The sequence below is a fragment of the Filicampus tigris genome, chromosome 1 (genome assembly GCF_054856515.1).
Source record: "Filicampus tigris isolate MCC_2025a chromosome 1, RoL_Ftig_1.0, whole genome shotgun sequence".
NCBI lineage: Eukaryota > Metazoa > Chordata > Actinopteri > Syngnathiformes > Syngnathidae > Filicampus > Filicampus tigris.
The window spans coordinates 33775619-33803108 of NC_141217.1; the positions used below are offsets into that span (position 1 = coordinate 33775619).

The 27490-nt window shown below is 40.9% G+C and overlaps 2 protein-coding genes across 2 annotated transcripts; one reads left to right on the top strand and one right to left on the bottom strand.

The window, feature by feature from the left end:
* The first annotated feature begins 1082 nt into the window (after positions 1-1082).
* Positions 1083-6049, top strand: ngrn (neugrin, neurite outgrowth associated). Its single transcript, XM_086034903.1, has 4 exons — positions 1083-1802; positions 1986-2096; positions 2767-2908; positions 3835-6049. The coding sequence occupies exons 1-4, from the start codon at positions 1585-1587 to the stop codon at positions 4249-4251; spliced, it is 888 nt and encodes a 295-aa protein (XP_085891029.1). The 5' UTR covers positions 1083-1584; the 3' UTR covers positions 4252-6049.
* Positions 5682-27389, bottom strand: LOC147153709 (sortilin-like). Its single transcript, XM_086034887.1, has 20 exons — positions 26830-27389; positions 23840-23899; positions 23625-23698; positions 23444-23546; positions 23201-23362; positions 22762-22835; positions 21235-21284; positions 21008-21135; positions 19840-19984; positions 19619-19774; positions 18067-18173; positions 17382-17484; positions 16466-16631; positions 14240-14430; positions 12023-12212; positions 11045-11161; positions 10324-10432; positions 10116-10225; positions 8788-8929; positions 5682-8147 (listed from the first exon to the last, which is right to left on the bottom strand). Exons 1-20 carry the CDS (start codon positions 27067-27069, stop codon positions 8133-8135), a joined length of 2442 nt encoding a protein of 813 aa, XP_085891013.1. The 5' UTR covers positions 27070-27389; the 3' UTR covers positions 5682-8132.
* Positions 27390-27490: the final 101 nt, after the last annotated feature.

Here is a 27490-nt window from a genome sequence, read left to right on the forward strand (position 1 = left end):
ATAATAATTATAATAAAGACTCACACAAATCGATTGAGTTTTCTTTACCATCTCTTAAGTTCAGGAATCATACAATAAGCAGATCTGGCAGCTTTTCCATCCTCAAGAATGCTATCACCCGAGACGGGCGAGGGCAGAAAAGGGGAGCGGTCTAACATGCAGCCCTCACATTTATACTGTCTTCAAAATCTAAACATAATGTGGGTTGGTCTCCTCCCTGGCTGGCCTATGGGGCTGATCTTCACCAGCTGATCCCGTGCTCAGATCAGGGCACGCTGACTTTGAACTGATTATGCGATGTGTAATTCCCAATTTGTTTTTTGGTTAACCTGTTGGCTAATATAAAGCCATTCTTATAGATTCAGATCCTTCACGACCAATCACGGCTGACCTCTCTTCTGAATCTGAGCCGTGATCGGTCGTTGTGAGCAGTTGTGATGTCATTTTCAGTCGACAGAAGACAAAATGGTCGCCCCCCCAGAGATGGCTAAAAACGAGTGCATTTTGCTGCTTAACTTATATTCCACAAACGCAAAGTTAATCAGAATGCCGTGTTTCAACTTGTGGGCCTGCTGGGAACATATACTTGAAAAAAATATGTTTGGGTTTAAGTGGGTTAACGCCTCGCTGTCCGATTCGCTGCCCGATTCGCCCAACAGAACGAAGGAACTACTGTACAGTAGTACATAGTGCTGTGCTACATAAGTGCGGACTAGTGTGCAGAAGGGGTTAGCGCAGGGGTAGGGAACTCCAGTTCCTCGAGAGCCATATCCTGCCTGTTTTGTATCTCTCCCTACTACACTACAGTGTGTTGTGTGCTTGTTGAACACAGCTGACTCAAATGATCAGGATCGTTTCAGACTTCTACCGAGCATGCTTTTGAGCTGATCATTTGAATCAGGTGTGTTGTAGTAGGGAGAGATCCAACACAGATAGGATATGACTCGAGGAACTGGAGTTCCCTATCCCTGGGTTAGCGGGTAAAGTTGGACATCCATTGTGTTGCTTCTTGTGATATGCACACCTTGGCCGCCAGGGGGCAGGATACGACAGAAAGTCTACTGTCAACTGAAGGACATGGGTGAAAAACGTTATGTATTCTCCCAATGATTTTAATTTTCTTTTTGATTGAATTTGTTCGAAAGTACGGAGCATATATTTTTTTTTGATTGAATTTGTTCGAAAGTACGGAGCATGTTCACCTACGTTGTCTAAATGCGCTGCAGGTTTTATATGCACATCTTCGATCGAGCATATTTTTGGTCCAAGTTGATGCCGTAGAAACTAATGACCTGGGTGACAGACACATTTTTGGCATTATAGGTTTTCTTTCCGTTAATTTTATTCCCTTAAAGGGCAGGGTCGTGTTTGTCATCTGATTTCGCCTCTTTGGTTGGGCTTATGTAATTTGTCCAAACGCTTTTGCCGTACAAAGCCAGGAAATAGTTTGTGCAGCTAAGGAAAGTTGTTTCCTTAAAATGGCGATTGGTGAATCCCTTGTCTGCTGATCAGCGAGCAGGAGCAAGACATTTTTCCCACATTTTCCAACCAACAAGACTCCCAAGTCTGCGACTCACGTCCTTCATGGCCGCCGGACGTCTCTGTGTGCTCTCCCGGTGGGTTCGTGCTTGTATCCTCAAAACGGAGGCGCTGCATCCTCCCTCGGCATTTTGCCGTTATGCCAGCAGCAGCAGTCGACGTGTGCGAAAGACATGCGGAGAGCAAAATAGAAGAAAGATGGAAGATTATGAAGAAGACTCCATCATGGAGGAGGTAGAGGACAAACTCAACGCTTTGCTGGAGTAAGTTTAGTTCCGAAATGTCATTATTTGCCACGATGAGTTATATTAAACTTTGATGGGTCAATTTGACCCACAGCATAAGGGGAGGATTAATTGGCCTACATTCCCGAATCTGTATTTTGGCCAAAGAATTTAAATTCAATTTATTCAGTTTTTTGTTTTGTTTTGGGTTTTTTTTGCCAGAGAAAGTATACAAAAGCGGAAAATGATCAAGTACAACATCATTCACAAGAAGATGACACCGTCGGGCGCTCCAGAGAGGAACTTGACGTGGGAAGCCATGGAGACCATCAGGTGAGCTCTTTGGTGAGGACTCTGACTTGGTTAAGTAGTGAGAGGCAACAGAGCGATGGCTAGCAGATTGGACAAATATTCGGTACTTCGACCCCAAAGTCTCCTGGATCCCTTAAAGCGGAAGTCAACCCAAACAGATTTTTTTCTTTTTTTTTGTTAAATGCAAGCCCACTAGTTGAAACAGGGCATTCTGATTAATATTGCGTTTGTGGAATAAGTGTTAATCCACTCGTTTTTAACCATCTCTGGGGGCGGCCATTTTGTCACTTATGTCGACTGAAAATGACATCACAACTGCTCACAACGACCAATCACGGCTCAGATTCAGAAAACAGGTCAGCCGTGATTGGTCGATGTGAGCAGTTGTGATGTCATTTTCAGTCGACAGAAGACAAAATGGCCGCCAACAGAGATGACTAATTTATATTCCACAAACGCAAAATGAATCAGAATGCAGTGTTTCAACTAATGGGCCTGCTGGGAACATATTCTTGAAAAAAACATGTTTGGGTTGACTCCCGCTTTAAATTCCTGGACTCCACAGATTCCTGGACCACAAGGGTTCCTGGATCTCTAAGGCTCCTGAATGTGATAAGAGTTGAACATACAATGCTGTCCACTTGAGAATGGCAGAGCAACGTCGCATCTAATATCATGGATCTTGTTTCAGGTATCTAAAGCAAGAGCATCCCGACGAGTGGACGGTTGAGCATCTAGCTGAAGGCTTTTCGGTCAGCCCCGCAGTAATCCGAAGGGTGGTCCGCACCAAGTTTAGCCCGACGCTTCAAAGGAAAGCAGAGCAGGATGCCAAGGTAAGGTTGCAAAATCCTGTGAATTTTCAAAGTTGGAAATTTTACATGGAAATTAAAAGGAGTTGATGGGAACAAGGAAACATAATGTGGTCGTGGAAACTGTGTTTTTGTATAATTCAGACCAGAATAACCAGATTTCATACTTAAAAGAGCCCAAACTTTTTCATTTTATTTGGTTGATTTCTCAATTCTCACTAATGGGAAATTTGACATTTGGCCTATTCCCCAGTTGAACCCATTAAAGCTTAAAGCGCCTGGCTCAACACCTCCCCAAAACCTAAGGTCGTCTTTGGAGTTACCCCTGAAGTTTCCCCGGGAAATTCCACACCTACAAAATAATTAATATCTCAGATCCTTGTAGCAGGTAGAAACATCATTCCAAAAGAATTTGAGAGCTTAGACATGTGGCTCGCCCAGGCCCAAGTTTATCAATCTTTACTGTTTCAATCGAAGACGTAAAAATAAAGTGTAAGTGCAAATGAAGCACTATTTTAAATTTTTTAAAAATCGAGTGGCAATCTTCTATTCTGTTAGAAAGACTTCGATATTGTCTACAAACATTTATCTTAATCATATATCACGTTTGACCCGTTCTACTGGTTCAAAGTCCACAAACACAAAATCACTGTGGTTACTCATTTCAGAGCTCCCGCGATCGACGGCGCCCGCCATTATGACTCGAAAGAATTCCGGAATATTCTCCGCCGGCTCATAACACCGTTGCGTGTATTTTCTGATGCATTTAATTCGTTAAGAGACTTGAGAATTGGATAAAAAAAAAAAAAAAATGGCGTTTACGCTCTCCTGGCTTTAAGGGTAGAAAGACGCAACAGCGCTCCCGGCTCTCTAGTGGTAGAAACGCGGTTGTGCGCTCCCGGCCTTAATGGGTTAATGTCTCATAACTGAAAATATTTTCCTTCACAAAGGTGATGTCCAGGCTTCAGCGTCCAGCGTTGCCTTCAGGTCAAGTCGGGACAGAGCGAAGCCGACCGGCTCTGCACGCGGGCCACTCGCCGCCCCAGTTCTTGCCTGCCGGAAACCCGGAAGCGGCTTTGGTTCCCGTGGCTGCACGTACGGATGAACCCCCCACTAAAGCTTCCGCTCTTGTTACTGTTCCGGTGATGCCGCCAAGACACCACAAAGATGCCGCAGCAACAACCGCGTGGCCGGGACAGGATGGCTCAGCTGATGTCAATCCGGCGGAGGCGGAAGACGAGACATGGGATGGACGAGTGTTTTCTGAGGAAGAGCTCGATGAGTTTAGGGACACTAATCCTGCGCCCGTGCTACGAGTTGGGAATGATTTCTTTGATGGCAACGGCCACTTTTTGTACAGAATCTAATGAGCCCTGGATACAAAAAAGTGAAATATATGAAATATACATTGCTACTTTCATTGATAAGCGCCTCAAATTCAGATGATATTTTTTAAGTGAGTGTGTAGGATGTTTTGATTATTCAAAGTTCATTCATTTTGAAAACCCACGATTAATTATGCAAAAAATGATGTTCTATCACATCAATGTACTTTTTCTTTTTTTAATATAAGCGAATCGTAGGTGAAGTAATCTCTCATTATATTACATAGGGCGCACCTCCCTGACAAAGGGCTGCTATGTCTCTCCGCCATCTTTCTGCTACGGGTACCCGAAGGAGACAAATTTAGTGAACGTACACTCAATAAAAATATAAACGCACCACTTTTGGTTTTGCTCCCATTTTTGTATGAGATTAACTCAGAGGTATAAAACTTTTTCTTGCTGATAGACACCATGAGTGGTGCACAAGTATTCCTTGGCTTAGATTGTCCACAATAAAATACTCAAAATATTCAAAATACCAAAAAATTCAAATTCTCTGAAACGCCTTTAGAGATGGCTTACGGTAGAGAAATTAATATTCAATAGATGCACAAGCAAATGCTCTGGTTGACACCAGCTGTCAACGTGCTCCCAATCGCACGCTCCCTCAAATCTTGCGACATCTTTGGCATTGTACTGTGTGATAAAACTGCACTTTTCAGAGTGGCCTTTTATTGTGGGCGGTTCATCTCATTAAAGGGAGCAAAAACAATACGTTTATATTTTTGGTTGAGTGTAGTTGCTCCATATCATGAATACGGCATGTGTAATAAAATCAATGCACTTGCTTTATCACTTGCGCAATTTCTAGAAGTCATTTGTGGTAACATTTTTACTTGTACCTGTGCTGAAGAAATGGGTGGTAAGCTTGCAACGTGTAATCTCCCTGAGGCACCGTAGTGCAATGTTTCTCAGCCTTTATCGAGCAGAGTCGCATATTTCACATCGGGAAAAAAATCTCACAGCATATCACTTAAAATGATTCACAAAAAGTGGCTGCACAGGGTCATTACATACCTTCTGTCATCTAGTAATAGAACATTTTATTGTAACATTTTATATATTTTGCTATTACTATACGTGGTTGGCATGAATAAATGAACAAAACGCGTTTTCAATTAGAAAATATATATTTTTTGTCAAAATAATTGACATTGGATAATTCCCCATGTTCTCTCACGGCACACTAATGTGCCACAGCACACCGGTTAAAAATCACTACTGTAGTGCACGGCACATGTACGCGCTTCAAAATGCACGCACTTCGAGATTAGGTCGTTGCATTCTATAGTTCACCACTAGATGGCACAAAAATGCTGTGCACGTTGAGCGTTTAATATGTCAGGTGACCCCCGTCTGTGCATTTAATGACATTTATGAGTGACAAAAAAAGGGCAACCAGGAGTTACAAGTAGAGGAACAATAGAAATTTATTGGCAAACCCAAAGATAAAATTGCTAGGAATGATACAAACAGCAGATACAAAGATTGCATATTTACAATTAACCCTTAAATTGCACATCATTTTATTTAGATGTTAAGAAAAATGTGATCGCATCACTTTATGATAGCCTAACAGCTTAATTGCCTCAGTCATTTTGAACTCACTGTTGCAATTATTAATTAGAAATATTAATTTGCTTGCTAAAAATTGTGTCTGTGTAGATTTTCAGTCATCCAAATCCTGATAATCGACAATGGCTGAATCGAGGCAACTGGACTCTGAATTTGTATTTTTTTTTTTTTCTTGTTTTCCCAAGGATGTTCAAAAATTACTTGGACACTTGAGCTATTAGGCTATCGATTTTTCAAATAAGATCCACACCACACCACATTTACTGCACTCTGAACGTGCTAATTACAAATAAATAGAAAAGAGGTATGAAAGAAGTGCAAATATATCAAGAAGAGGGATTAAAAAACATTTAAACGGGACATATTACATCACGTGGATTATTTTAACATGTACAAATAGTTGGGTCGATCTTATGTTAGCTGATTATTTCTAAATGTGCCTGCCAGTGAGCCCTTTCAAAATTAGTTGGATTGTGATGTCACAGTGTGACTTTAATTGAGATCATTCCACCGTCATTGATCATTTTTGTTCAAATATCAGAGAGCTGTTACTGAGACATCTGGAAAGTGGAAACGATTTGAAAAGTATTTTAAGATTTGAGTTCTACGTCCTAACATACATTAAAGGTAAAAGGAAAAACAAACGTATTTGAAACATCTGTCAACCTGTCTTACAAAATTTCCACCATTCAAGTACTCATGTTGTCTCTCATGACTAATTACACAAAATCTATGATTGATAACCCGACTCGTGTTGTATCCACTAATGAGCTGCATAGCAATTTGTTCAAAATTGAGTACAAAACTTTTGAAATTATTGCTTTGTGATGATGACCTAACATTTTGTTTTGTGCTGTTAACTGCGAGTACAGTACCGCCTTCAAGTTGGAGCACGGCAAAAGTTGGACAATTTGACAGGACTCATCCCACGTGGGACAGTTTTGATTTGGACCTTCCGTCTGCCTGGTACGTTTGCCATACAAGACATGAGGTGTAGACTTGTGGCTAGTTGACGACTGGTTTTATGTCAAATTGTTTGCCGCTTGCGATCACAAAATAAAGTGTTTCACGATTGTTATGTTTTAAAACATTTGACATTACGTTAGTCGACTTAATAAACTCAGTTAATGTTGGAAAAAAAAAAAAAAGTCCTCAATGGTCACTAATTTGGTGAAATGTGTTCATCCTAGACCTATTCATCAAATTCTTAACGTTAAAATGTTTATAAAAGTTTCTGTACATCTAAGGTAAGATTCCTGGAATGCTTTCTAGACTCCAAAGGCTCATGTACATCCACATTTGCTGAACCCCAATGTTTTTTTTTGCACATCTAAGGTAAGGTTCCTGGACTCCAAAGGCTCATGTACATCTACAGAGTCTTGACCCCAAAGGTTTTTGGACATCCAAGGTAAGGTTCCCGGAGTCCAAACGCTCCAGAATGTCTAAGGTTCTTGGATCCCAACAAGTTTTGTACTTCTAAAGTAAGCTTCCCGGGCTGCAGATGTTCCTGGCCACCAAAGGCTACGAAACATCTAAGGTTTCTGGACCGAACTGGTTTTTGGACATCTTAGGCAAGGTTCCATGGACTCCAAAGGCTCTAGAACTTTCAAGGTTTCTAGAACCCAATATCTTTTGAACATTTGAGGTAAGGTTCCTGGAGCCCAAAGGTTCCTGGACATCTAAGGGGTCTTGGTCCAGATTACTGGACCCAAGGATTAAACAGTCCACTGATTATCTACATGTGTCCTGCGATTGAACGGTGACCAGTTCAGGTTGTAACATGCCCCTCGCACAGTCAGCTGGAATCGTTTCCAGGTCCCCCTAACTATGACTCTAATGAAAATAAGCTCTGTTGAAAATAAACGTGGATAATTGATCTCGATGGGAAATTTTGAGGGTTTGCGGTCCAACTTGGAAACACCACTGTACTGACATGAAATATTCTCTGAGTGGTTTGCATCCTTCATTTCTACGGCGCAGCAGCTGGAGCTACGGTACGGAAGCTTTTTACATGAATGGAAATAAGTACGTACATTTTATTGCTATCAAATGGACGCTTGGAGTGGTGCTTCTTACTTCAAGAGTGGAAATTCGGACGCATTTCCCTTCCAAACTAATTTCTCTTCACTTCTGAGCATGGACGTTTGTCAGAGTTGGGGAAGAGGACAGCTGAGTGACACCAGATCGACGTTCGAGCCAAAGAAAGACGCAGCGCAACGGAAGGAGCGTCCGGTTGCAAGAGCGCAAGGCCGGGAATCCTTTCGGAATGATTGACAGAACTCCGGCTGCTATTGCAACAGGTCCTGCAATGCAAAATTGGAGAAGAATTGGAGATTAAACCAAAAAGAGAATTTCATATCAAGATTATCATGACCATCCATCCGTCCATTATCGATACCGCTTCTCCTCACAAGGGTCGCGGGGCGTGCTGGAGCCTATCCCAGCTGTCTTCAGGTGGTAGGCGGGGGACACCCCGAATTGGTTGCCAGCCAATCGCAGGGCACAGAGAGACAAACATCCACACTCACAATCACACCTAGGGGCAATTTAGAGAGTCCAATCAACTTACCATGCCTGTTTTTGGAATGTGGGAGGAAACCAGAGTACCCGGAGAAAACCCACGCACCCGGAGAAAACCCACGCAGGCACATGCAAACTCCACACAGGGAGGCCGGGGCCGGGATCGAACCCACGACCTCTGAACTGTGAGGCGGACGTGCTAACCAGTCGACCACCGTGTGCCGCCCGTATAATGACCAAACGGATCATATTACTAAAATAAATGTAAACAAAAACTAATGCTCAGAAAACATTGGGAAAAAAACAGATAGCTGGTTGTGTAATTCACCGTCATATGGATTTTTTTGGGGTGTGGCTCTATTGAAAATGTTGATCGACACAGAGAAATTGGTCGCCATCTGCGCCGCGCCGACGTCAGCCTACCTCGTCAGAGTCATCGTGAAAGTCGATCTTCCCGTTGACTCCGTGGTTGCTGTCCAGCTGGTCGTCCAGCATGTCGTCCACGCCCTCCGCCGCGTTTTCGTTGGCGTGTTGCTGCAGCACAGAGTATCTGTGGACCAGGAACCTGCAGAGATCACAAGTCAGACATTACAGATTTGTCTGTGTGTCACATACAAACAACAAACTGGTTGCTGGACAACGTCAAGGCTAAAAAATGGCAAACGACAAAAATAGAAATACATGAGTCTGGCAGCAATAGAAGTGGCTGAAGATGGCAGAAAAGTCTGTTAGAATTTCTCTCTATGCAACATACACACACACACATACTAGGGGTGTAACGGTACGCTAAATCACATTTCGGTTTGATTCGGTTTTTTGGAAACTTCGGTTCGGTATATTTTCAGTGCAAAAAAAACGGATATTTTTTTAAATATGTTTATTTTGAAAAGATGACAAGTGAATGCTACATTTTTTTGAAAAAATAAACTAAAGCGAACCATTCGGGTGATATTCTAAGAAACCAGAATAAAAAATACACGAACAATAAAGATCTCTCAATTTTGTAAATTATTAAGACACTGAAATCTTTTTTTATTAATACGTATTAAAACGTATTAATACACAATTCCCATTCTTTACCTAAGGCCTTGTCTACACGTAGCCGGGTTTTTTTAACAACCGTATATCCCGCCCCCACCCCCCCACCGGCTGCGTTGGAATACACATTAAAAAACGCATCCACACGTAACCGCAGAAGTGCGTTTTACAAACGCACGCCAAGCCTCTAGGCGGCAGTAGTTAGCCAAATACTGTCCATCCGGAAGAACTTCCGTCCCCTGACGTCACTTCTACGAAACCGAAAACACGGCGCCAAACTCGTTCGGGAGAACCAACAAAAGGTCAGAATTGCTTTTAAACTTTTCACCGAGAAGCAGTGGTTGGTTGCGGACAGATAAGTAAGCAAAAATCGCATCGAGAATGGCTATAACCAACGCAGCGCCGCGAGAATCCATGTTGACTCGCATGAAAACACAAGTCACGCAAGTGACGTCAAAGCATTGTTGTAGCACGACGACGACGTAAATCTCCGGCTATACCCGTCCAGACGAAAACGCGGATCAGGAGATATCCGGATATATCCGCAAATCTCCACTGCGGCCGGAGTTTTGAGTTTTCACTGAAAAAAACTCCGGGGACGTGTGGATGCTAGGGCTAACCGCAGGCTTATATCCGGCGTTTTCAAAAACCCCGGCTACGTGTAGACAGGGCCTAAGAGGAGGGTTAATTAGGTGGGGAAAAGGCACTCGAACCTGCCACCGCAGACGTATTTCTTGATGAAGACGACTCCGGCGGCGATGCTGAGTAGCATGATTACTATCGTTAACACAATGGCTACGGATGTAGAGGAGTTGCCTTTTTTCTGTAAAAGAAGGTGGAAAAAGAGGAAAGAAGAACATTTTTAAAATGAATAAATAAGCAATGAAAAAAAAAATAAAGAAAGCAGAACTCTGTACTGACCTGGATCTCCGGGCCCAGCAGATCACTCACACACCTCTCACTCAGGTCAATCTCTTTGCGTTCAGGAATCGTACCTCCCTCACATTTATCACCAGGGATTTTCCTGTAGCTGTGGAGAGAAAGTTAATTAGATTTAGTATTTGATTTAGTTTTTATTTTAAACATTTTTTATACACTGCTCAAAAGAAATGAAAGAAACACTTTTTTTAATCTGGGTATAGCATTGCGACAATTTAAAAATATGTAATAACTTGCTAAAAACTAACCAATGAACAACCATCAGCACATCAAATACACTGTACAACAATCCAAAAACTTGAAGTGTAAATAGGTGCAGTGCACTTCTTCAAGATTCAACAAAATAAAAAAAAAAAATGCAATTTCACAGCATAAACAACATAAACTATTAATACGTGGTGGTGGTGCAGACACATATCCAAATGGGGGCAATTGTATATTTTTTCAGGAATCAGTTAAATTGGTCTATCACTGAACCAATGTAATTGTACCGGTATTTGTTTTTAAGTTTTACTACAAGATCAAATAAAGTTTAGGCTACAGGTTTTCATCCTGAAATTTCACCCAAAAGTCCAATATCATTAACTTTTAGCCAGCAGTGTGAATTTGAATGTATGGAACAAATAGATTAAACTCCCAGCCTTGAACCCTGACCAAGAACTATTTCTTTGATGCTGATTGAAATGTCTAGCGAGGTTTTTACCCTTGGGTTCGCAGTTGTTCCTCTCGGCCGTGCAGACAGAACTCCAGCACGTGGCCTTGCAGGTCCGGTTGCTCCACACACTCGGAGCTATTTTCTTTGCGGTAATATCCAAAGTCACTGGGTCAAGAAGGAAAGGACGTTACTATTAATTGCATGGCAATTTTGAGTTTCCGGTGCCCAGTGGTGCTAGTAAATACAGTTTGTTACCTTGACTTAAGAGTTTTTGCTGCATAACCACACTTGCAAAGCAAATCACTTGTCCCTCAAATTCCATTGAAGTGAACGGAAATGCCATTAATCTGTTCCAGCACCCCCAAAAACATCAACAACATTTTGTAACATGTATTTGTTTTTTTTTTAATACAGTAATAACATTGTAGGTTGCATGGAATGCCGGTACCAGAAAAGTATCGCAATAACTAGCCATACAACAACAAAAAAAAAGAGGAAAAAAAAGAACAATTTTAATTAGTCTAGCTCTTGATGTTCTAGTATCATTGTCTAGTTTGTAGTGTTTTTCAAGTTATAGTACGAGCGACCAGTTTGTAGTGTTCTAGAATTAGTGTCCAGTTCTTGATGTCTGGTATTAATTTCTAGCTCTTAATGTTCTAGCAGCAGAGTCTATTCTTGATGTTCTAGCATCAGTGTCTACTTCTTAGTGTGCTACTATCAGCGTCTAGTCCAGGGTACAGTCGCCTGTTTTCTGAAGCTGAGCCATAATGCCCCTGAGCATCTGTGATGTCAATTTCAGTCGACGGAAGTGACAAAATGGCCGCCCTCTGAGATGGCTAAAAGTGGGTGGATTTTGCTGTTTAAATCATATTCCACAAACGCAATATTAATCAAAATGCTATGTTTCAACTAGTGGGCCTGCATAGAATATATTCTTGAAAAAAAATATGTTTGGGTTTGCTTCCACTTTAAGTTTGAGAATGACCCAACGCTTAATGCAAGTAATCATTGGGTCTTCTGTCTTACCAAAGAAAGTCATCCAAAGTGCACGGGCAAGGCGTCGGCTGCGTGCTGACCAGATAATCTCGTCCATTATAACAAACAGAATCCTTGCGGAGACGCAGGAACGTTTCCTTGTAGCCCAGGATGCAGCCGTTGCTGGGGTCGCTGATGTTATCCGAGTGTGACAGCCACTGCACGTAATCGGTATCCACACCTACGGAGAAAGTCAATTTGCCTTAGTCAACAAACACATAAAAAAATGACATGGGGGCGGGGGCCCCCACACTCCAGTTTTCATGGCCAATGCTCCTGTTGCGTGTCAAAATTTTCAGTCAACAACTGCAAAATGAAAACACCCGCAGAGAGCAGACAATAACCGCACGAATGCAGTTCCTGACGTCAAGCCACGCTCCTTAAAGCCTGTACCTCACTGAGCCACGAGTGTTTGTGCACGTAGCAAATGTCGGTTTTCGTCAGGGTTCCTAAAAGGTTGCAAACAGTTTTTTCTTGCTGCAAAGAAACTTTGAACACGTTTGCTGCCCTGATGGCAAGGTGCCAAATGTTGTCGCGCTAGCATAAGAAAAAATGCTTGCGACCATTAAAACGGTTGGTGAATGTCTGTCGAACGTCTTCGCGAGCGAACGAAACCTGACGAAAAATCGACATTCAGCTCGTGCGCAAACACTCGCCAAACTTGGCCGCTCAGTGAGATACGGGCTTAAAGACACACATTAGCATGTACTAAAATGTGTATGAGTGTGACATTCAGCTTCATTGTTCAATGAATCAATTTATGTTTATGTTCTTTTTGTATCATGTTTTAGTACGTTTTTATGTTTATATTTAGCTATGCAGTGCCTGTTTCCTTCATTAAAAACGGATCATATTTTACAGACCATATGGCGCGCCGTATTAATAGGTTACGACTGAACCCATGTAAATGTATGATCGTTTTATACACAACAAATTGATGGAAAGCTAGTTTTGAAATCAGAAGCCAGCTTATAGGTTTTTCAACTAGATTGGTAACAAATGCTTGAAGTATCTTATATGTTGTGTTAACAGTGAAGACAATTTCAAAGAAATTCAAGTCAAGTCAACACACACAATTTGGCTTCGCGGGCCATATAAAATGATATCGCGGGCCGGATCTGGCCCCCGGGCCTTGAGTTTGACACCTGTGCTCTAAGTGAAAGTCAAATAAAATAGTTCATAAATGTCAATGTTTAATTAATGACTTAATTAAATGAACAATAACACTGGTCAACAGTGAATTTTAATCTGCGGTAGCTTCATGTCTTCCTAAAACGTATCTTTGCAGTGATTTAAAAACATTTCTTTACTTTTTTCTAGCACATCAGGATTTTGAGATATTTTCATTTTTTGCTTCTAAGTTTGACCTGTAAAAGCTTTTGCAACACGGATTTTACCATGCATTGTAATTTATAGCGACGATGTTTCAGTAAAAAACTTTCATGTGTTGCTGATCCGAGCCCTTAATTCATAAATATTACTAAATACATTATCATATTACATATTATTATGAAATCCTGATGCGCTAGTGAAAACAACAGAGCACATTCGGAATCACCGGAAAAAAAAAAAAAAAGGAAATGTTTATTTGCATCTAATTATAAAAATGTTGTAAAAATGTGTTTACCAATTTTATTTCATGATACATTTTTTACTATTTATTGTATTTTATTTATAATCAACAAACCAAGTATTTAATGAGATAAATGAATAAAAACAATTAAAAGATGTCTAGCATATGTAAAATGTTTTAATTTAGTCATATTTTTTGTTTTATTAACTACAATAAATCAATTATTTACCAGCTGAAATAAATGAATAAATAACGAAAACATTGCTGAATGTGTAAGTACGATTGTTTATTTTACTAATAGATATTCTATACAGTAAATAACCAATTACGGAATGAAAAATTAATTTAAAAAATGTTTTTTAAGGTACTGGATATCCAAAATTGTTAATTTTACTAACATATTTTTGTTATATTACTTGCAATAAAATAATTAAACCCATTGATAACCCCCCCCCCCAAAAAAAAGTTTTAATTATGTGTTTTAGGGGTGCAATGACCGCTTAATGAATGTAACAAATATTACAAGACTCTTGATAATGTAAGTACTGGGTGGGCCACATTTAAGGACGTAGCCCTCGACACTCCCACCCGTATGTGGCCAGCAGTATTCCCTGCTCAATATTGTTCCCACTCACAGTCTCTGGTGAGGAGATCCCGGAAGTCGATGGTAGTTGAGATCCAGTGCTGGCTGAGGATGCTGTTTTTGTAGCCCCAGATGCTGACATTCATGGAGCGGGCGCCCGGTTCTGACGCCAAGCCTGTGAAGAAGATGGGCTCATCGGTGAACGTGTATATGTGCCAGCACTGTCCTTCATCCGTCGAGAACCTGTCAGGACATCAGAGAGTCGAAAAAACTTAGAAAACATAAACTCAAAGTACAAAAGTCAATCTTTTGTTAGCTACCCAATTCCCAAAATGTGTCTGAGTGGAGTGCTTCGCAAGTTTGACCAAGACGGCAAAGTCATAGGGTGACATTTTTATTTTTATTATTTACATAATTCCCGCACCAGCTCTTGGAAGTTGGACGAAGGTGGTAGGCGGAAACGGTAACGGAAGCCCGTTTAAAATGATAGGCGGACCGGCCTATAGGTGATTACTACTTGGTCCAGCCGGACAAAAAGGCAGATAGACCTACGGCGGAAGGATGATAAACGGACCGGGAAATTTTAGTAAAATGCCCAGCTCTGCATATATTATGTCTATTTACACGATGTGTCATTTTCACCGCATAAGACAGAAAATAATGTGAAAACGCCGCGGAGAAATCAATTGTATTCAAGTTAGGCTTACTTAGCAAATGGCAACATAAGATGGCTGCTGGTGGCTTCATTTCTCGCTACGGCGAGTAAGCGGCATTGCTGAGCATACAAGCACTTCCTGTACTCAAATGACTCAATAGATTTCTGGCGGACAGAGCATGAGCAGAACACGAACCGATGTTCCTTTCAAAAGAAGAATTCCAATCGCATTTATATAACTAAATATTTGTGTTTGAAAAGGGGACAATCCAGGGGTCTTATTTGGGTTTTTGTACGTATTCATGGCCCTTCAAAAGCTGAATAATGCCAATATTTGGATTTTTAAAGGATTATTGACTGCATGCAAATGTAGTCATACGCAGCTATTGGCGTCAAGAATTGGAATTCAATCGTGTATTGCAACTGAGGAATATATTCGTTAAGTACGTTTTTCAAAGGTTAGGCATGGAGGAAGGTGTCCCGCTCCCTGTCTGGGAATATAAAATTTTACACAACTGCAATGACCATCAGATCCCTAGAGATGGCGACGTTGCAGCGCTTTGGATTTGAGTAGAAGTTCAAGAATAGGGGGTGAATTTTGGCTTGTCCTGTCGAACATGAGGGTGAGAAATGGCACCACAAAAGGCGGGCAAGTTTAGACGCCTCACGCATGAAAAGAGTACGTATACGTATGGTATATACTAGTTGCAAAGATTAATAGAGAACCAACCGATTTGCAAAGCTCTGCTTTTACTTTGGAAGACAATGATCAACCCTTTTGCTTATTTTCTGACATTTTACAGACCAAGCTAACTGAATTTATGTTTCTGCATGTTATCAACTTTCAATTTCAAATGATGGCCTGTTTTTGAATATAGGGATGGAAATCAAAACTTTTTTTTGAGAAATCCAATTCATCGACAAAATAACAGATGAACTGATTGTTAAAATAATTGTTAGTTGCAGCTCAAGCATAAACAACGGATGTGTCGTGGTAGGTAGTAGAAAGTGTTTGTTGTGATCGTGAGAAAAGATGACGCACTTGATGGCGTAAAAAAGCCACTGATGTGCAACTCAAGCCATGCAGTGAGTCAGTGTCGCTCATGGCACATTTCTTAGTTGGCTATCTGTAAAAAAATTATAGGTTTGCCCTTTCCCAGTCTGGAAATGGGCTTGGCGTTTATAAGTGTCACGCTTCAGCCTACTCCTTTTGAGTATTATAACTATTATACTAGTTTTCAATCATATATCCTGAGTATTGTGAAATGTATTTTCTCAATAAAGATGATGTTTTTGCTGTTTTACAGTTTGAAGGGTCACAAAAGCAAGAAATATTAGAGTCAAAGTGACTGTTCTGCTTGTTTCTTGCTACCTTCATTCTTTTGGTAGCTTCGACTAGAGAATCCCGAGCGTTTGAATAGAGAATCCCGCTGAAACACTTACCACGTGATTGCAAATGCTATACTTTCATGTACATGTGTTTGTGGTGATGTCCAAAATGTAAAAGTCTGTATTTCTCCTCAGAGTCTGGGCCGTATGAGAACATGAAACTGCTTGCCTATTTGCAACACCCTAGCTCCGCCCTCTGGTGACATGTGAACAGCATGAGACAGTGACACTTACTTGATCTTGTCGACTGGTTCATCGGGTCTGTGCTCCACAGCTACAAGCAGCCCACCCGAGTCCAGAATGGCATAATGATGCGGGCCATCCAGAGCCTTCATCCACGTGTAGCCTCCGTCGTCAGACACAAACACGTCGGGGGTCCCCACGGCGTCGCCGACACTCCCTGCAAAGATTTGGGCATAAATGTCCACTTAAAGCGATACTTTCCTAATTTTGCAATTTTCAGCAGTAAAAAAGTGAATATTTTGTCTATAATGAACATGCAGTTTGCCACTTGCCGTCGACTGAAAATGACATCACATGTGCTTTTTTTAAAGGTGTTAAAGGTTGGACGTGACAAATAATGAAGTTATCAAATTCATTATAGACAAAATATTTACTTTTTACTGCTGAATGTTGCCAAATTAGTGAAGTATCCCCTTAAAACGGAAGTCAACGCAAACATTTTTTTTCAAGAATATGTTCTATGCAAGCCCACTAGTTGAAACAGGGCACTCTGATAAATATTGCGTTTGTGGAATAAGTGTTAATCCACTGGTTTTTAGCCATCTCTGGGGGCGGCCATTTTGTCTTCTGTCGACTGAGAATGACATCACAACTGCTCACAACGACCAATCACGGCTCAGATTCAGAAAACAGGTCATCCGTGATTGGTCGTTGTGAGCAGTTGTGATGTCATTTTCAATCGACAGAAGACAAAATGGCCGCCAACAGAGATGACTAAAAACGAGCGCATTTTGCTGCTTAACTTATATTCCACAAACGCAAAATTAATCAGAAAGCCGTGTTTCAACTAGTAGGCCTGCTGGGAACATATTCTTGAAAAAAATACGTTTGGGTTGATCTCCGCTTTAAGCATGAGGGTCCAGAAATTAAAAATGTGTCACAGGGACTGATTTGAAAATGTAATTACCATGAGCTAATATTAAGCCCACAGCGTTTGGTTCGCTCAGGGGCAGCATGGGGACGTTGAGCTTCATAGCAGTACTGTAAGATGCATGGATGTGGAGACCGCACTGTTCAAACAGAGACAACGTAGCATTTAATACATGCGCAGTGGTAACACCAAATTCCAACTGATGAAATTAAATCAAACGCCAATATCGTGTCAATGATGTAAGTCAGGGGTGCCCAAGTCCCGTCCTTGAGAGCCCCTATTCAGCCTGTTTTACATGTTTCCCTCCTTCAACGCACCTGTCAACATCTCCCAGTCAAGATGCATCACTTCAACATAGTTCCTTGACACCAATGTTACAATTGGACAAGGCTTTAACGCCACCTTGTGGCATCTTACGGCATTTTAGACTGTAGAGTATCAGCCAAAAGCAGGGGATAGTTTCCACAGATAAAAAAAACTAATTGGTCAATTTGATCATCAAATAAGCAAGGGATTACTCTAGTGAAGGGATTACTCTAGTGATGATCAAGGATTTTAAACCACCCCCATCAGTTATTGTTAATGTCCTTGTTCAATGTTATATTTTTCATGAAAATTTTAGTCAAACTGCAAATGGGCCAAAATTTGCAGGGAGTCTGAAGGTAAGAGGGAAATATAAAGCCCGTGTGTTTATCGTCACTCGCTATAATTCTCTGCTCACCTCTTCTGGGAGCTTGGCTGTTGAGTCACACTCGCTGTTGGCAGGCTTGTGCAAGGGAGTCCACTCGCCTCCCATGTCACGGGTCACCATAGACTTCACAGCTTTGTCTGGAACAACAAAAGTGCATTTACTTTACTGACTAAATTACTTACTTATAGCTGGGCCATATGGACTTAAAATTAATTCGGACTTTTCCCCCCATAAAAATACAATTTCAATTCATAATTCTCACTTCACTCATAGAAAAGGCAAATGACAATGGCATTCAAATCAAGTTTTGTGTTATTTTTTCCTCCTAGGATTTACTTGATTGAGACAGATATCAAACAGGTTTTGAAACCATCTCCCCCTAGCATTAACTTGTGTCAATGTCCACAGAAATAATAGAAATAGTTATTTTTGTTTACTTACAGATAAGTACTTTTTGGGAATGTAGGGGAAGCCCTTTTGTCAAAACATCAATGAAAATTTCTTGAGTTTTTATTTTGTTCCAACCACCTCCTCATAATTTCAAAACCAACTAAATGTAACTACCATGTAAATGTCATACACATACATACATATACATATATATATACATATACATATATATATACACACATACATATATATATACACACATACATATATATATACACACATACATATATATATATATACACATACATATACACACATACATATACACACATACATATATATATATATACACACACAGTATATATATATACTGTGTATATATATATATATACATACATATACACAGTGTATGTATATATTTATATATATACATACAATATATATATATATATACACACATGTACATACAATAGAGAGAGAGAGAGAGAAAATAGGTTGTCTTATTTTCTAATAAAAAGGTTGGAATCAAAGTCAAATTTTAAGAAGAGAAGAACTTGTTCTTCATATGAAGTAATATTTTAATTTTATTAACCGTATTCCCATATGCCTTTTATTGAGAAAATTATTTTTATTCTCTTAAAAAAATAGGTTACATTATTGAAAAAGAATGCTTTTTATTAGGGAATGGGATGTCAGATTTAAGTGATGAGACATCACAATCATATCAGCGCTTTTAATTGGCCCAACACTAAGATAAGGAGGAGTAACTGTTTTAGCAGAGGTGAGCACCCGTCAGTCGTCCTTCCGTCATTATTTCAGGCTCACCCAGTCCATCCGCCGTCGCGAACGACAGCCAATCGGCGTCGAGAACGTACTCACTACGTCACACTCAGGCGCAGCGCAAGCAGACTCAAGTAAAAAAAAAAAAAAAAGCTTCGGTCCAACAGGCCGCAATAACACTCGACGAAGCAAGTACGTTCTCGTCCATGACGACAGAGTGGGCTGGCCTGAAATAATGACGGACCGACGTGGCCACCTCTGTGTTTTAGTATGTTTGTTTCTATTATGTCCCTACATGTAAGTATGCACATGATCCGACATGATTGACTGATTATTTTTCAGACCCCATCAAGCTACAGCTCACGGGCCCTTGTGTGAGAGCCACAGCTCGAAGACACATGAGCAAAACTACCTTCATCCAGGACGCTGGTGATAAAAACTCCTCGCAGGGAGGTGACGTTGGTGAAGTCAGTGTCGCCCCCTGCGGTGGTGTAAAGGTGGCGCTCCAATGACTTGGAGAAGACGGTGCCCCGGTCATCTGACACGTAAATCGTGCCGATGCCATCATCTGAGGAAAGATATCAAGATAGCGTCACGTTCTTAAGATAAAAGGTGTCAGGTTACTGGACTAACCTTCCGGCTCGTCGACGTGCATGAAGACCATTTCATTGCTCGCTCCCAAGATGGAGTAGAACTGCTCGGGACCGATGGCTGGTAACTGGGCCATGTTCCAGGTGTCGCCCTGGTCCACTGACACGTGGATCATCCTCAGAGTGGCCTGCAAAGAAAAACCACAACCGACATGAGGGGAAGAGTTGGGAATAATGCACAGAGATGCCGCCTTTGCCAACGGGCTTGAGCCCAGGCGCCTACAGTGCTCAAGAGCCTATTAGAATTTAATAAAAAAAAAATTTTTAAAGCCTAATTTCTTCTTAGCTTCTCTTACCAAGAGTTGACCAACCCGCAGGCAATTCCGTGCAGCACCGCGGCCATAAGTATAGTGCCTTAAAAATCGTAATAGTTCCATACTACTGTATTCTGTCACTTGTTGAACTTTCTGGCAGTTAATTCACTGCTGCAAGAGTTGACGACGGATAATGCCAAAGTGCTTATCGGAGGGCATGGAATTCCACATCATTCTGCCATTTGTTTATTTAGCAGACAATCATATCATTGCGGCATCGCAGAGCAACCACACACCCGTATGATAGACTATGATAGCGGCGGCGGTTTATCAGTCAATATTCTGCTCAAGTGAATTCACATTAGGGCTGCACGGTATTGGAAAAACAGGCGTTATGTGATGTGGTTCTTGAATTTAGCAATATCGATACTATTGCAATATTTAACATATATATATATATATATATATGTATCCTTTTGTCCTTTTAAAGCGCTTCCGTCCTTACGTTCCATTGGTCCGGACAAAAACCTACCTCCGTCCTTGATTAGTCTGCTCTTTTTAAAGGCGTTCTCGTCCTCCGCCTGACCGTCCACAAAATGGGCGGGCGGACGGATGATTACGTCCCAGGGACGGAACATCCACCTTTGATTAAGTGTGTTGTTTGTTATATCAGTGCAATTCTGCATGTCTGCAACTTTTGATCATCTTCCCAAGAATTCAACACAAAAATGCGATTGCAAAAGCCTGTTAATTATTATTATATTGGATCTTACTGGGGCATAATGATGCGTCCAATGACCGTCCGAATCATGTTGCCTCACACATGCTTGCAGAAATGCCATCGCTTTTTTTAATCTAACATAACAGCACGTCGCCTCTATTTTGCCACAAACCAACCTTGCCGGTCATCACAGAAGCAAACAGGAAGCGACCGCCAAGGCCGAAGGAGTAAATCTTGGTAGCAATGGTCTTGATTGTTTTCCCGAAATCAGTCGTCCTCCTGATCTCCAGTGCTCCGCGGGCATCTGAATAACAAATTAGTCATAAAAACTACATGCTAGTAACATCTGATAGCAGTGAAGCATTAACGAAGTGTTAAATCAGTGACGGTTTGGAACACTTACTACAGGATCCATTGCGATTGGTTGAAAAAAAGATGGCATTGTTCGCCCCCCTGGAATCAAAGTGGGAACACGCTTTTAATTAAGCACGATGAACAAAAGTGAAGAATAGAACACTTAGTGAATATTTGTTTTCGATTGTCCCGCGTGCTCAACGCTTTTACTACTCACAGCATTAAAGTACACGCTTGAAACCTAAGATACTCAACTATCGATGTTACTATGGCGACAGGCAAACATACAAGGAAGTGCCTCCAGAGCAACACGACAAGTCTGCTTGCCAAGCGGCTTTTACTGCAAAGGTGGAGCAACGAGGAAAATACCCAAGAGAATTGATGTGAACTTGTTTGTCTCACGCCATAATTGAGTCATCAAACTGGATTAACTAGGGCATGAACTGCATTTTATATATCAACAGCTCAATAGAAGGAAGACTGTAGAGGAAAGTGAATAGAATAGCAGTTTAGACTTTTACTACTGCCTCATCTAACTGAACAGAAAAGGAAAGTTAGCATACTAGCCAGGACTTTTGAATGTCTTGTACCCCAGTAGTTGGAGTGAGTTCCTGCCCATCAAGTGAGAAATTAAAAAAAAAAAAAAACAAGTCAATCTTTTGTTAGCTGCCTACTTTCGAAAGTGTATCTGCAAGCCAGCGTTTTGAATGTAATTTACAAAATAACCACTCTTATCACACAGTTTCTCTGCCCATGCTCAGCTTTTTTCAAGGAACAGACACATTTCTCTGCGTATATATTTACCATCGCAAATGATCAGAGGAAACAGTGCTCTGGTTGAAATTCTGTCTCTAAATTATTGTCCATTGTGGGAGTTTCCGTATTGTTCTGTGAATGTACCTAGTACCCAGTTGAAGCAGAAAGTATGTTTTTGCTTCTCTCCCCGTGCGTCTACCAATAGCGGAATACTCTACTTTCCCATTAGGGACCCTAACATTTAGTATTCTGGGGAAATGTCATAATCGGAGGTTATGGTAAAGTGCTCCAAAAGTGCTATTTGATTGCCCAAGTGTGATGTCACGTGACTTTGTGCTAGCATGTTATTTCGGCAGTGTGCTAGGTAATAATATTGATGAGTCTCATGTGAAAGATAGGTTGCGTTGGATAATTTAACCACTGAATAAAAGTGTTTATGTAACATGGGTTCATGATTGTGTACATTTTATGTATGGTGTTGGCGCTTAGCAGATTATTCTTTCTCCGTGTGGTCTGTGACCACAGCAAATTAGAAAAGCAACGGAATACCAGGGTGTGCTCTTTAACTCTGTAACTTGCCACAGTGAGCATTTGAACCGCTAGAGACATCATATAGCCCTTTTTTTTTTTTTTTTTGCTGCCATTAAATGGCATCTATAGACGATTACAAATCCCTTTTAGGAGAGATGATAATTAATCACGTTTTTTTGTTTTGTTTTTTTTTGCTATCCGCGGCAGGACTTATCCAATGTGAATAGCAACACTCCACTGTATGTCCACTTTAATACTGAGGCTTGTTGACAAGAGGTTGGTCTCTCACCATTTCACCATGCAGACCATGTCGTGGATCTTTTTCCAACTGAGGCCAAAATCTTTTGTCAGCCACAGCTCTTTCTGAGGACAAAAAGAATGAACAAATTGGAACGCTTGTGCAGTGAAGACGTTTGGCTTCACAGACCTGACCCTGAACAAACTAGGACTATGTTAATAAATGTACTCTGTGTCAACACTTGACTGATTATTGACAAGAAGGAGTTTTATTCCCGCCATAAAAATGTCAAGAGGAAGAAGTCTCAAATTAACTATGCATTAGCTCCATTTGAATCCAATCTGTGTTGCATAATATATTCTGCAATATATATATATATATATATATATATTTTTTTTTTTTTTTTTTACGATTTCAAAGAGTTCCCAGGTGTCATTTTTTTTTTCCATAATATGTCCGCATTTTTACCAGATGACCATTGGCTGCTTACTTTGTTGCCGAGGCCAAGCAGCACGTTGGAATTTTCCGGATTGTATGTGATGACTGAGAGTGGGTTGAAAGGCAGCTCCTGGCGAGTGAAACTCTTTCCAAAGTCGCTTGAGACAAAGATCCGAGAGCTGTGACCACCGGACACCTCGCCAGTCAAGATGACCTACCACAGTGTGGGACAAAATGCAGACTGACAAATCCAAAAAGATTTCACGGCGGGAAACGACATGTGCACTTCGCTCACTTTGCCAGAATTCTCAGGGCCGATGGCGATGCCAAACTCTGATTGGATGAAGGTGTTGTTGATGAGATTGGTGACGTCCACGAAGGATTTACCGTAGTCTTCACTGGAAGAAATGAAGTCACCGTCAAATCAGACATCAACGCGCCATGTCTGACATCAGATCGGACAGCACCACAAATACCTTCGATAGAGTTTGGACTGTCGTAGTTTGACCATGAAGAAGGGAACCTGAAATGTAGTCAAAACTAGGATGACCTGCCACAAGAAGGAAATGGCATGGATTAGCGCTGGGTAATTCATCCTTTTTACCCATCAGTTTACTTGCCACGCAAATAAGTGTACAAGTTACACACAGTGAAAAAATTAATTGGTTTATTTAGGCAACATGACACTCACCCCTGTGCCATCTCCAACCCAGGCCAATGACACTGATCCACTCAGGTCAATGAAAGTGTGCTAAAAAGAAAGAAAAAAAGCAAAACACATTAAAGGATGAATGAACAGGCCCTCAAACCTCCTCTTTCATAGCATACAAGATTTGGGGGGGCCGTGTGGTTGAGATGGTACAACAGGCTGCAGGTCAGCAGTATTACGATGTAGACTTCTCCACATCCCCGCCAACCTCCTCAGATTTGAATGCACAAAACCACACGAGTCAAAGTTGGTGTTCAAAGGAACACATAAATTGTTGGCCTTTTCACAGCACAAAATCTTCAGGTTTATGCTAGACATAAAAAACAATGCCAGGAAAATCCAACTAGAACATCTGAAAATGATTTAGGGTTAATCAGAGGCACTTTAAATGTCATTGAAGTTATAAGCACACAATTATTACGCACATCATATTATCTCAGTAAGTTGTTCATTTTTACTTGAAAATGTCTTTTTTATTATTTAGTTGAATGGGTTATTGGTCACATTAACCGTGGAGAATTTTTGGGGGAAAATTATTTATCCAACTGTCATTTATTCACCATTTATTTATTTATTTTTATCACAAAGCCTGGCGTTTGAACAGGGGTGTGTAGACTTTTTATATCCACTGTAAGTCCGTTTTTCAAGAAAAAAATGTTACACCACTCCCACTCTCTCAAGCTCTTTTCTCATATAAAGTTGTTGAGGTGAGGCAAGTCAACCTGTGCTAAATTGTTGTAGCTTTAGGAAGCACATACCATGGGTCAAAATGCTTCCAACATTCAGACAAATGAGTGCTTTTGAAACATTTAAATGGAAACCATGACTGTTGGATGTCCCCAAACAGAAAAAATAAGGCAAACTAATAACCAGCACACAGCCAGTCACAAGGTCACTTCCTTGCGCTCCTCTGCGGTCAGGCAGATAGTTTAGAGCAGGAGTCACCAAAATGAAGCGTGGGCTTTTTCTAAAAATAGCCCACCAATAATGGCACATTGTGATTTTCTAGGAAGGTTGTAGAAGTCATCGTTTGGAAATGGAAACACTGGCAGAGATTTACAAAAAGAAATGTTATTATTGTGAGAAATCATCAAATCATTAACAAGATCAGTGTTTCACATAAATGAATGTCATTAACTATGATTAATAATACCATATACTAACTTAATTAAAGTTCATTTGAGCAAATGCGTTATTTCAGAAGTGTGTATCTAACTGGTAGCCCTTCCCAGTATTCAGTACCCAAGAAGTAGCTCTCAGCTTCAAAAAGGTGCCCCCTATTAGGGCAAAATATGCAATGTGGATCGTTGGAACACAAAAAACAATAGAACACTGAAGAGGTTAAACCGGTTGAGAGCTGTGCGGCGAGTATAGCGAGTTACGCTTTCCCAACACTATTATACTTTACGGTATAATAGTTGAAATGAAACCCTATACAAATTAATAGAAAGGCAGACGCGCTACACATAAGAGGGTGACACGGGAATAAATTTTCACTCCCGTTCCATCCCACTCCCATGGAAAAAATCCCGTTGTCCCATAGTAAAAATAACATAACAACAACAACAACTCCCACTCCATACCGCTCCCATTTTGGAGGTCAGCTATATTAAAAATGGCTGCGCATCTGTCCGAGTTTTTTTTTTTTTTCCTACTGGATAATCCCGCTCCCGTTAACTTTTTATCCTGTACGGTCTCAATCACTTGATTAAAAGGTAAATTGACTCTCATCCCGTAGGATTCCCGAAAAAATGTCAAACTCTACTACACGCTGACACAGCGTGCTCGTTGACTAATTAATCTTTGGAACATTATTGCTGTTCAAGAGGAACAAATGGTAGAGTTCAAATGGCGCCACGTGGCCCACAACACTACAGGATGCTTGAATGACAAGCAAGTACTTTGTGGTATGCCATGGCATTACTGCCACATCATTGATCTAGCGATCTTGATCTAAAGGTTTTGCTGACAAAGATGGAAGATTTAACAGAACTGACATACAGTATTTTTGCAAATAACAGAATACAACAGACCACGACATGAATGAGCGCGACATGAGGACGTTTGAAATGTTTGAATGACAAGAGGGAGGAGCTTCATTTAATCAGTCCATAGATTTGTCTAAATAAAAGTTCTTTGATGCAACCTTGTGGCATCTGTAAGCAAGTACAACATTTTTGTGAAGGGAGTTATGCCCCGGTGAGATGGGAAACTTAACAAAATAGTCTGACTAAACATAATCAGAAGCCCATTTTTTTTTGCCTATGTAATCGTCTATTTTCACTATTTTTTGTCCTACCTGCAATCCAGCCACCATTTTAAAGTCAACTAATAGCTGAGATCCAGGTACCCTAATTTAAACATTGGTCAAGTGATGCAGAACAATATATTACAAAAGAAATATTTTGTCCCACCTGTACAGTTTTGCACCTGCAGTCTGGCCAATTAGCTTATCTGCTATTTGACACATTTTGCTTTATTGATATGTTACAATATATTTCAAAACAGTTATTTAGTCCAACCCATAGTGTCCGGCACCTGCATTCCAGCCACCATTTGAGGGGCTGTTTACATGGACCTTAGCCGCAATTTTGGATTTGGTATGATACATCATGATTCCAATAATTTGTCCCACATGTACAATTCTGTAACTGCAATCCAGTCGCCATTTTAGTGTGGCAGGGACTTATCTTCCATTTGAAACTGTTTTGTGCTATATCGATACAGTTTTGCGATTCCGATATTTTCCTTTACTGTACAGCACCTGCATTCCAGCCACCATTAGTGTACCTCGCTGGACATTAGCTTCCATTTGATACATTTTGCTCTACTGACATTGTACGATAGTTATGTTATAATATTTTTGTCAACCTTGTTCTGCACCTGCAATCCAGCCGCCATTTTAGAGCCAATTGGTGTACCTGCCTACCTGGGCCGTCCAAAGTGTAAGTGGAGCGCAGCTGGTAACTTACACTGTGCGTGTTATTGTCCAACTTGGTCTCATATCCTTGAAGAGCGCCGCAGGAGGGGTCCGGCGGGGCGCTCCTCTTCCTCAAGCTGTGACGCCAAAGGGCTGCCGCGGACCTCTTGGCTCGGTTCGAATCTCGAAAAAGAACCCGTCCGGGCGCTTTGTTGAGGTCCAGGAGGAAATCCGCACCGGCTATCAGAGTTAGGAGGGAAAACAGTAGGAAGCGGCGTAGCGAAAGTCCCATCCTCGTCGCCACTTTGGTTTGGTTAAAAAATTTAAAAATAAAATAAAAGAGTTTGGGCGGGGAAAATAAATAAATAAAATGTGTATTCAAGCCTCACTGAGCTTGAAGGTCGCTACGGGCTTTGGTGGTGCCAATGACATCAACAAAACACAAACGCCACTGACAGCGATTTGAAATCCGACAGATAGACCATCAAATCCAGAAAATAATGTAAAAAACAGATATTAAAAAAAATGACGGTAGGACCTGAACGCCAAATTCTGTACTGTGAATGGTCCACCTGACACCAAGCGAAGAAGCAATTTTGTGGCTTTTGGCTCTGTACCGCCGCGCACTGAAAAGCGATGACGTAATTGGCTGGCATTTCATATTGCTCCACCCATTTTCTTAATTTGATTGGTTGTTATCTGGATTGAGGGCG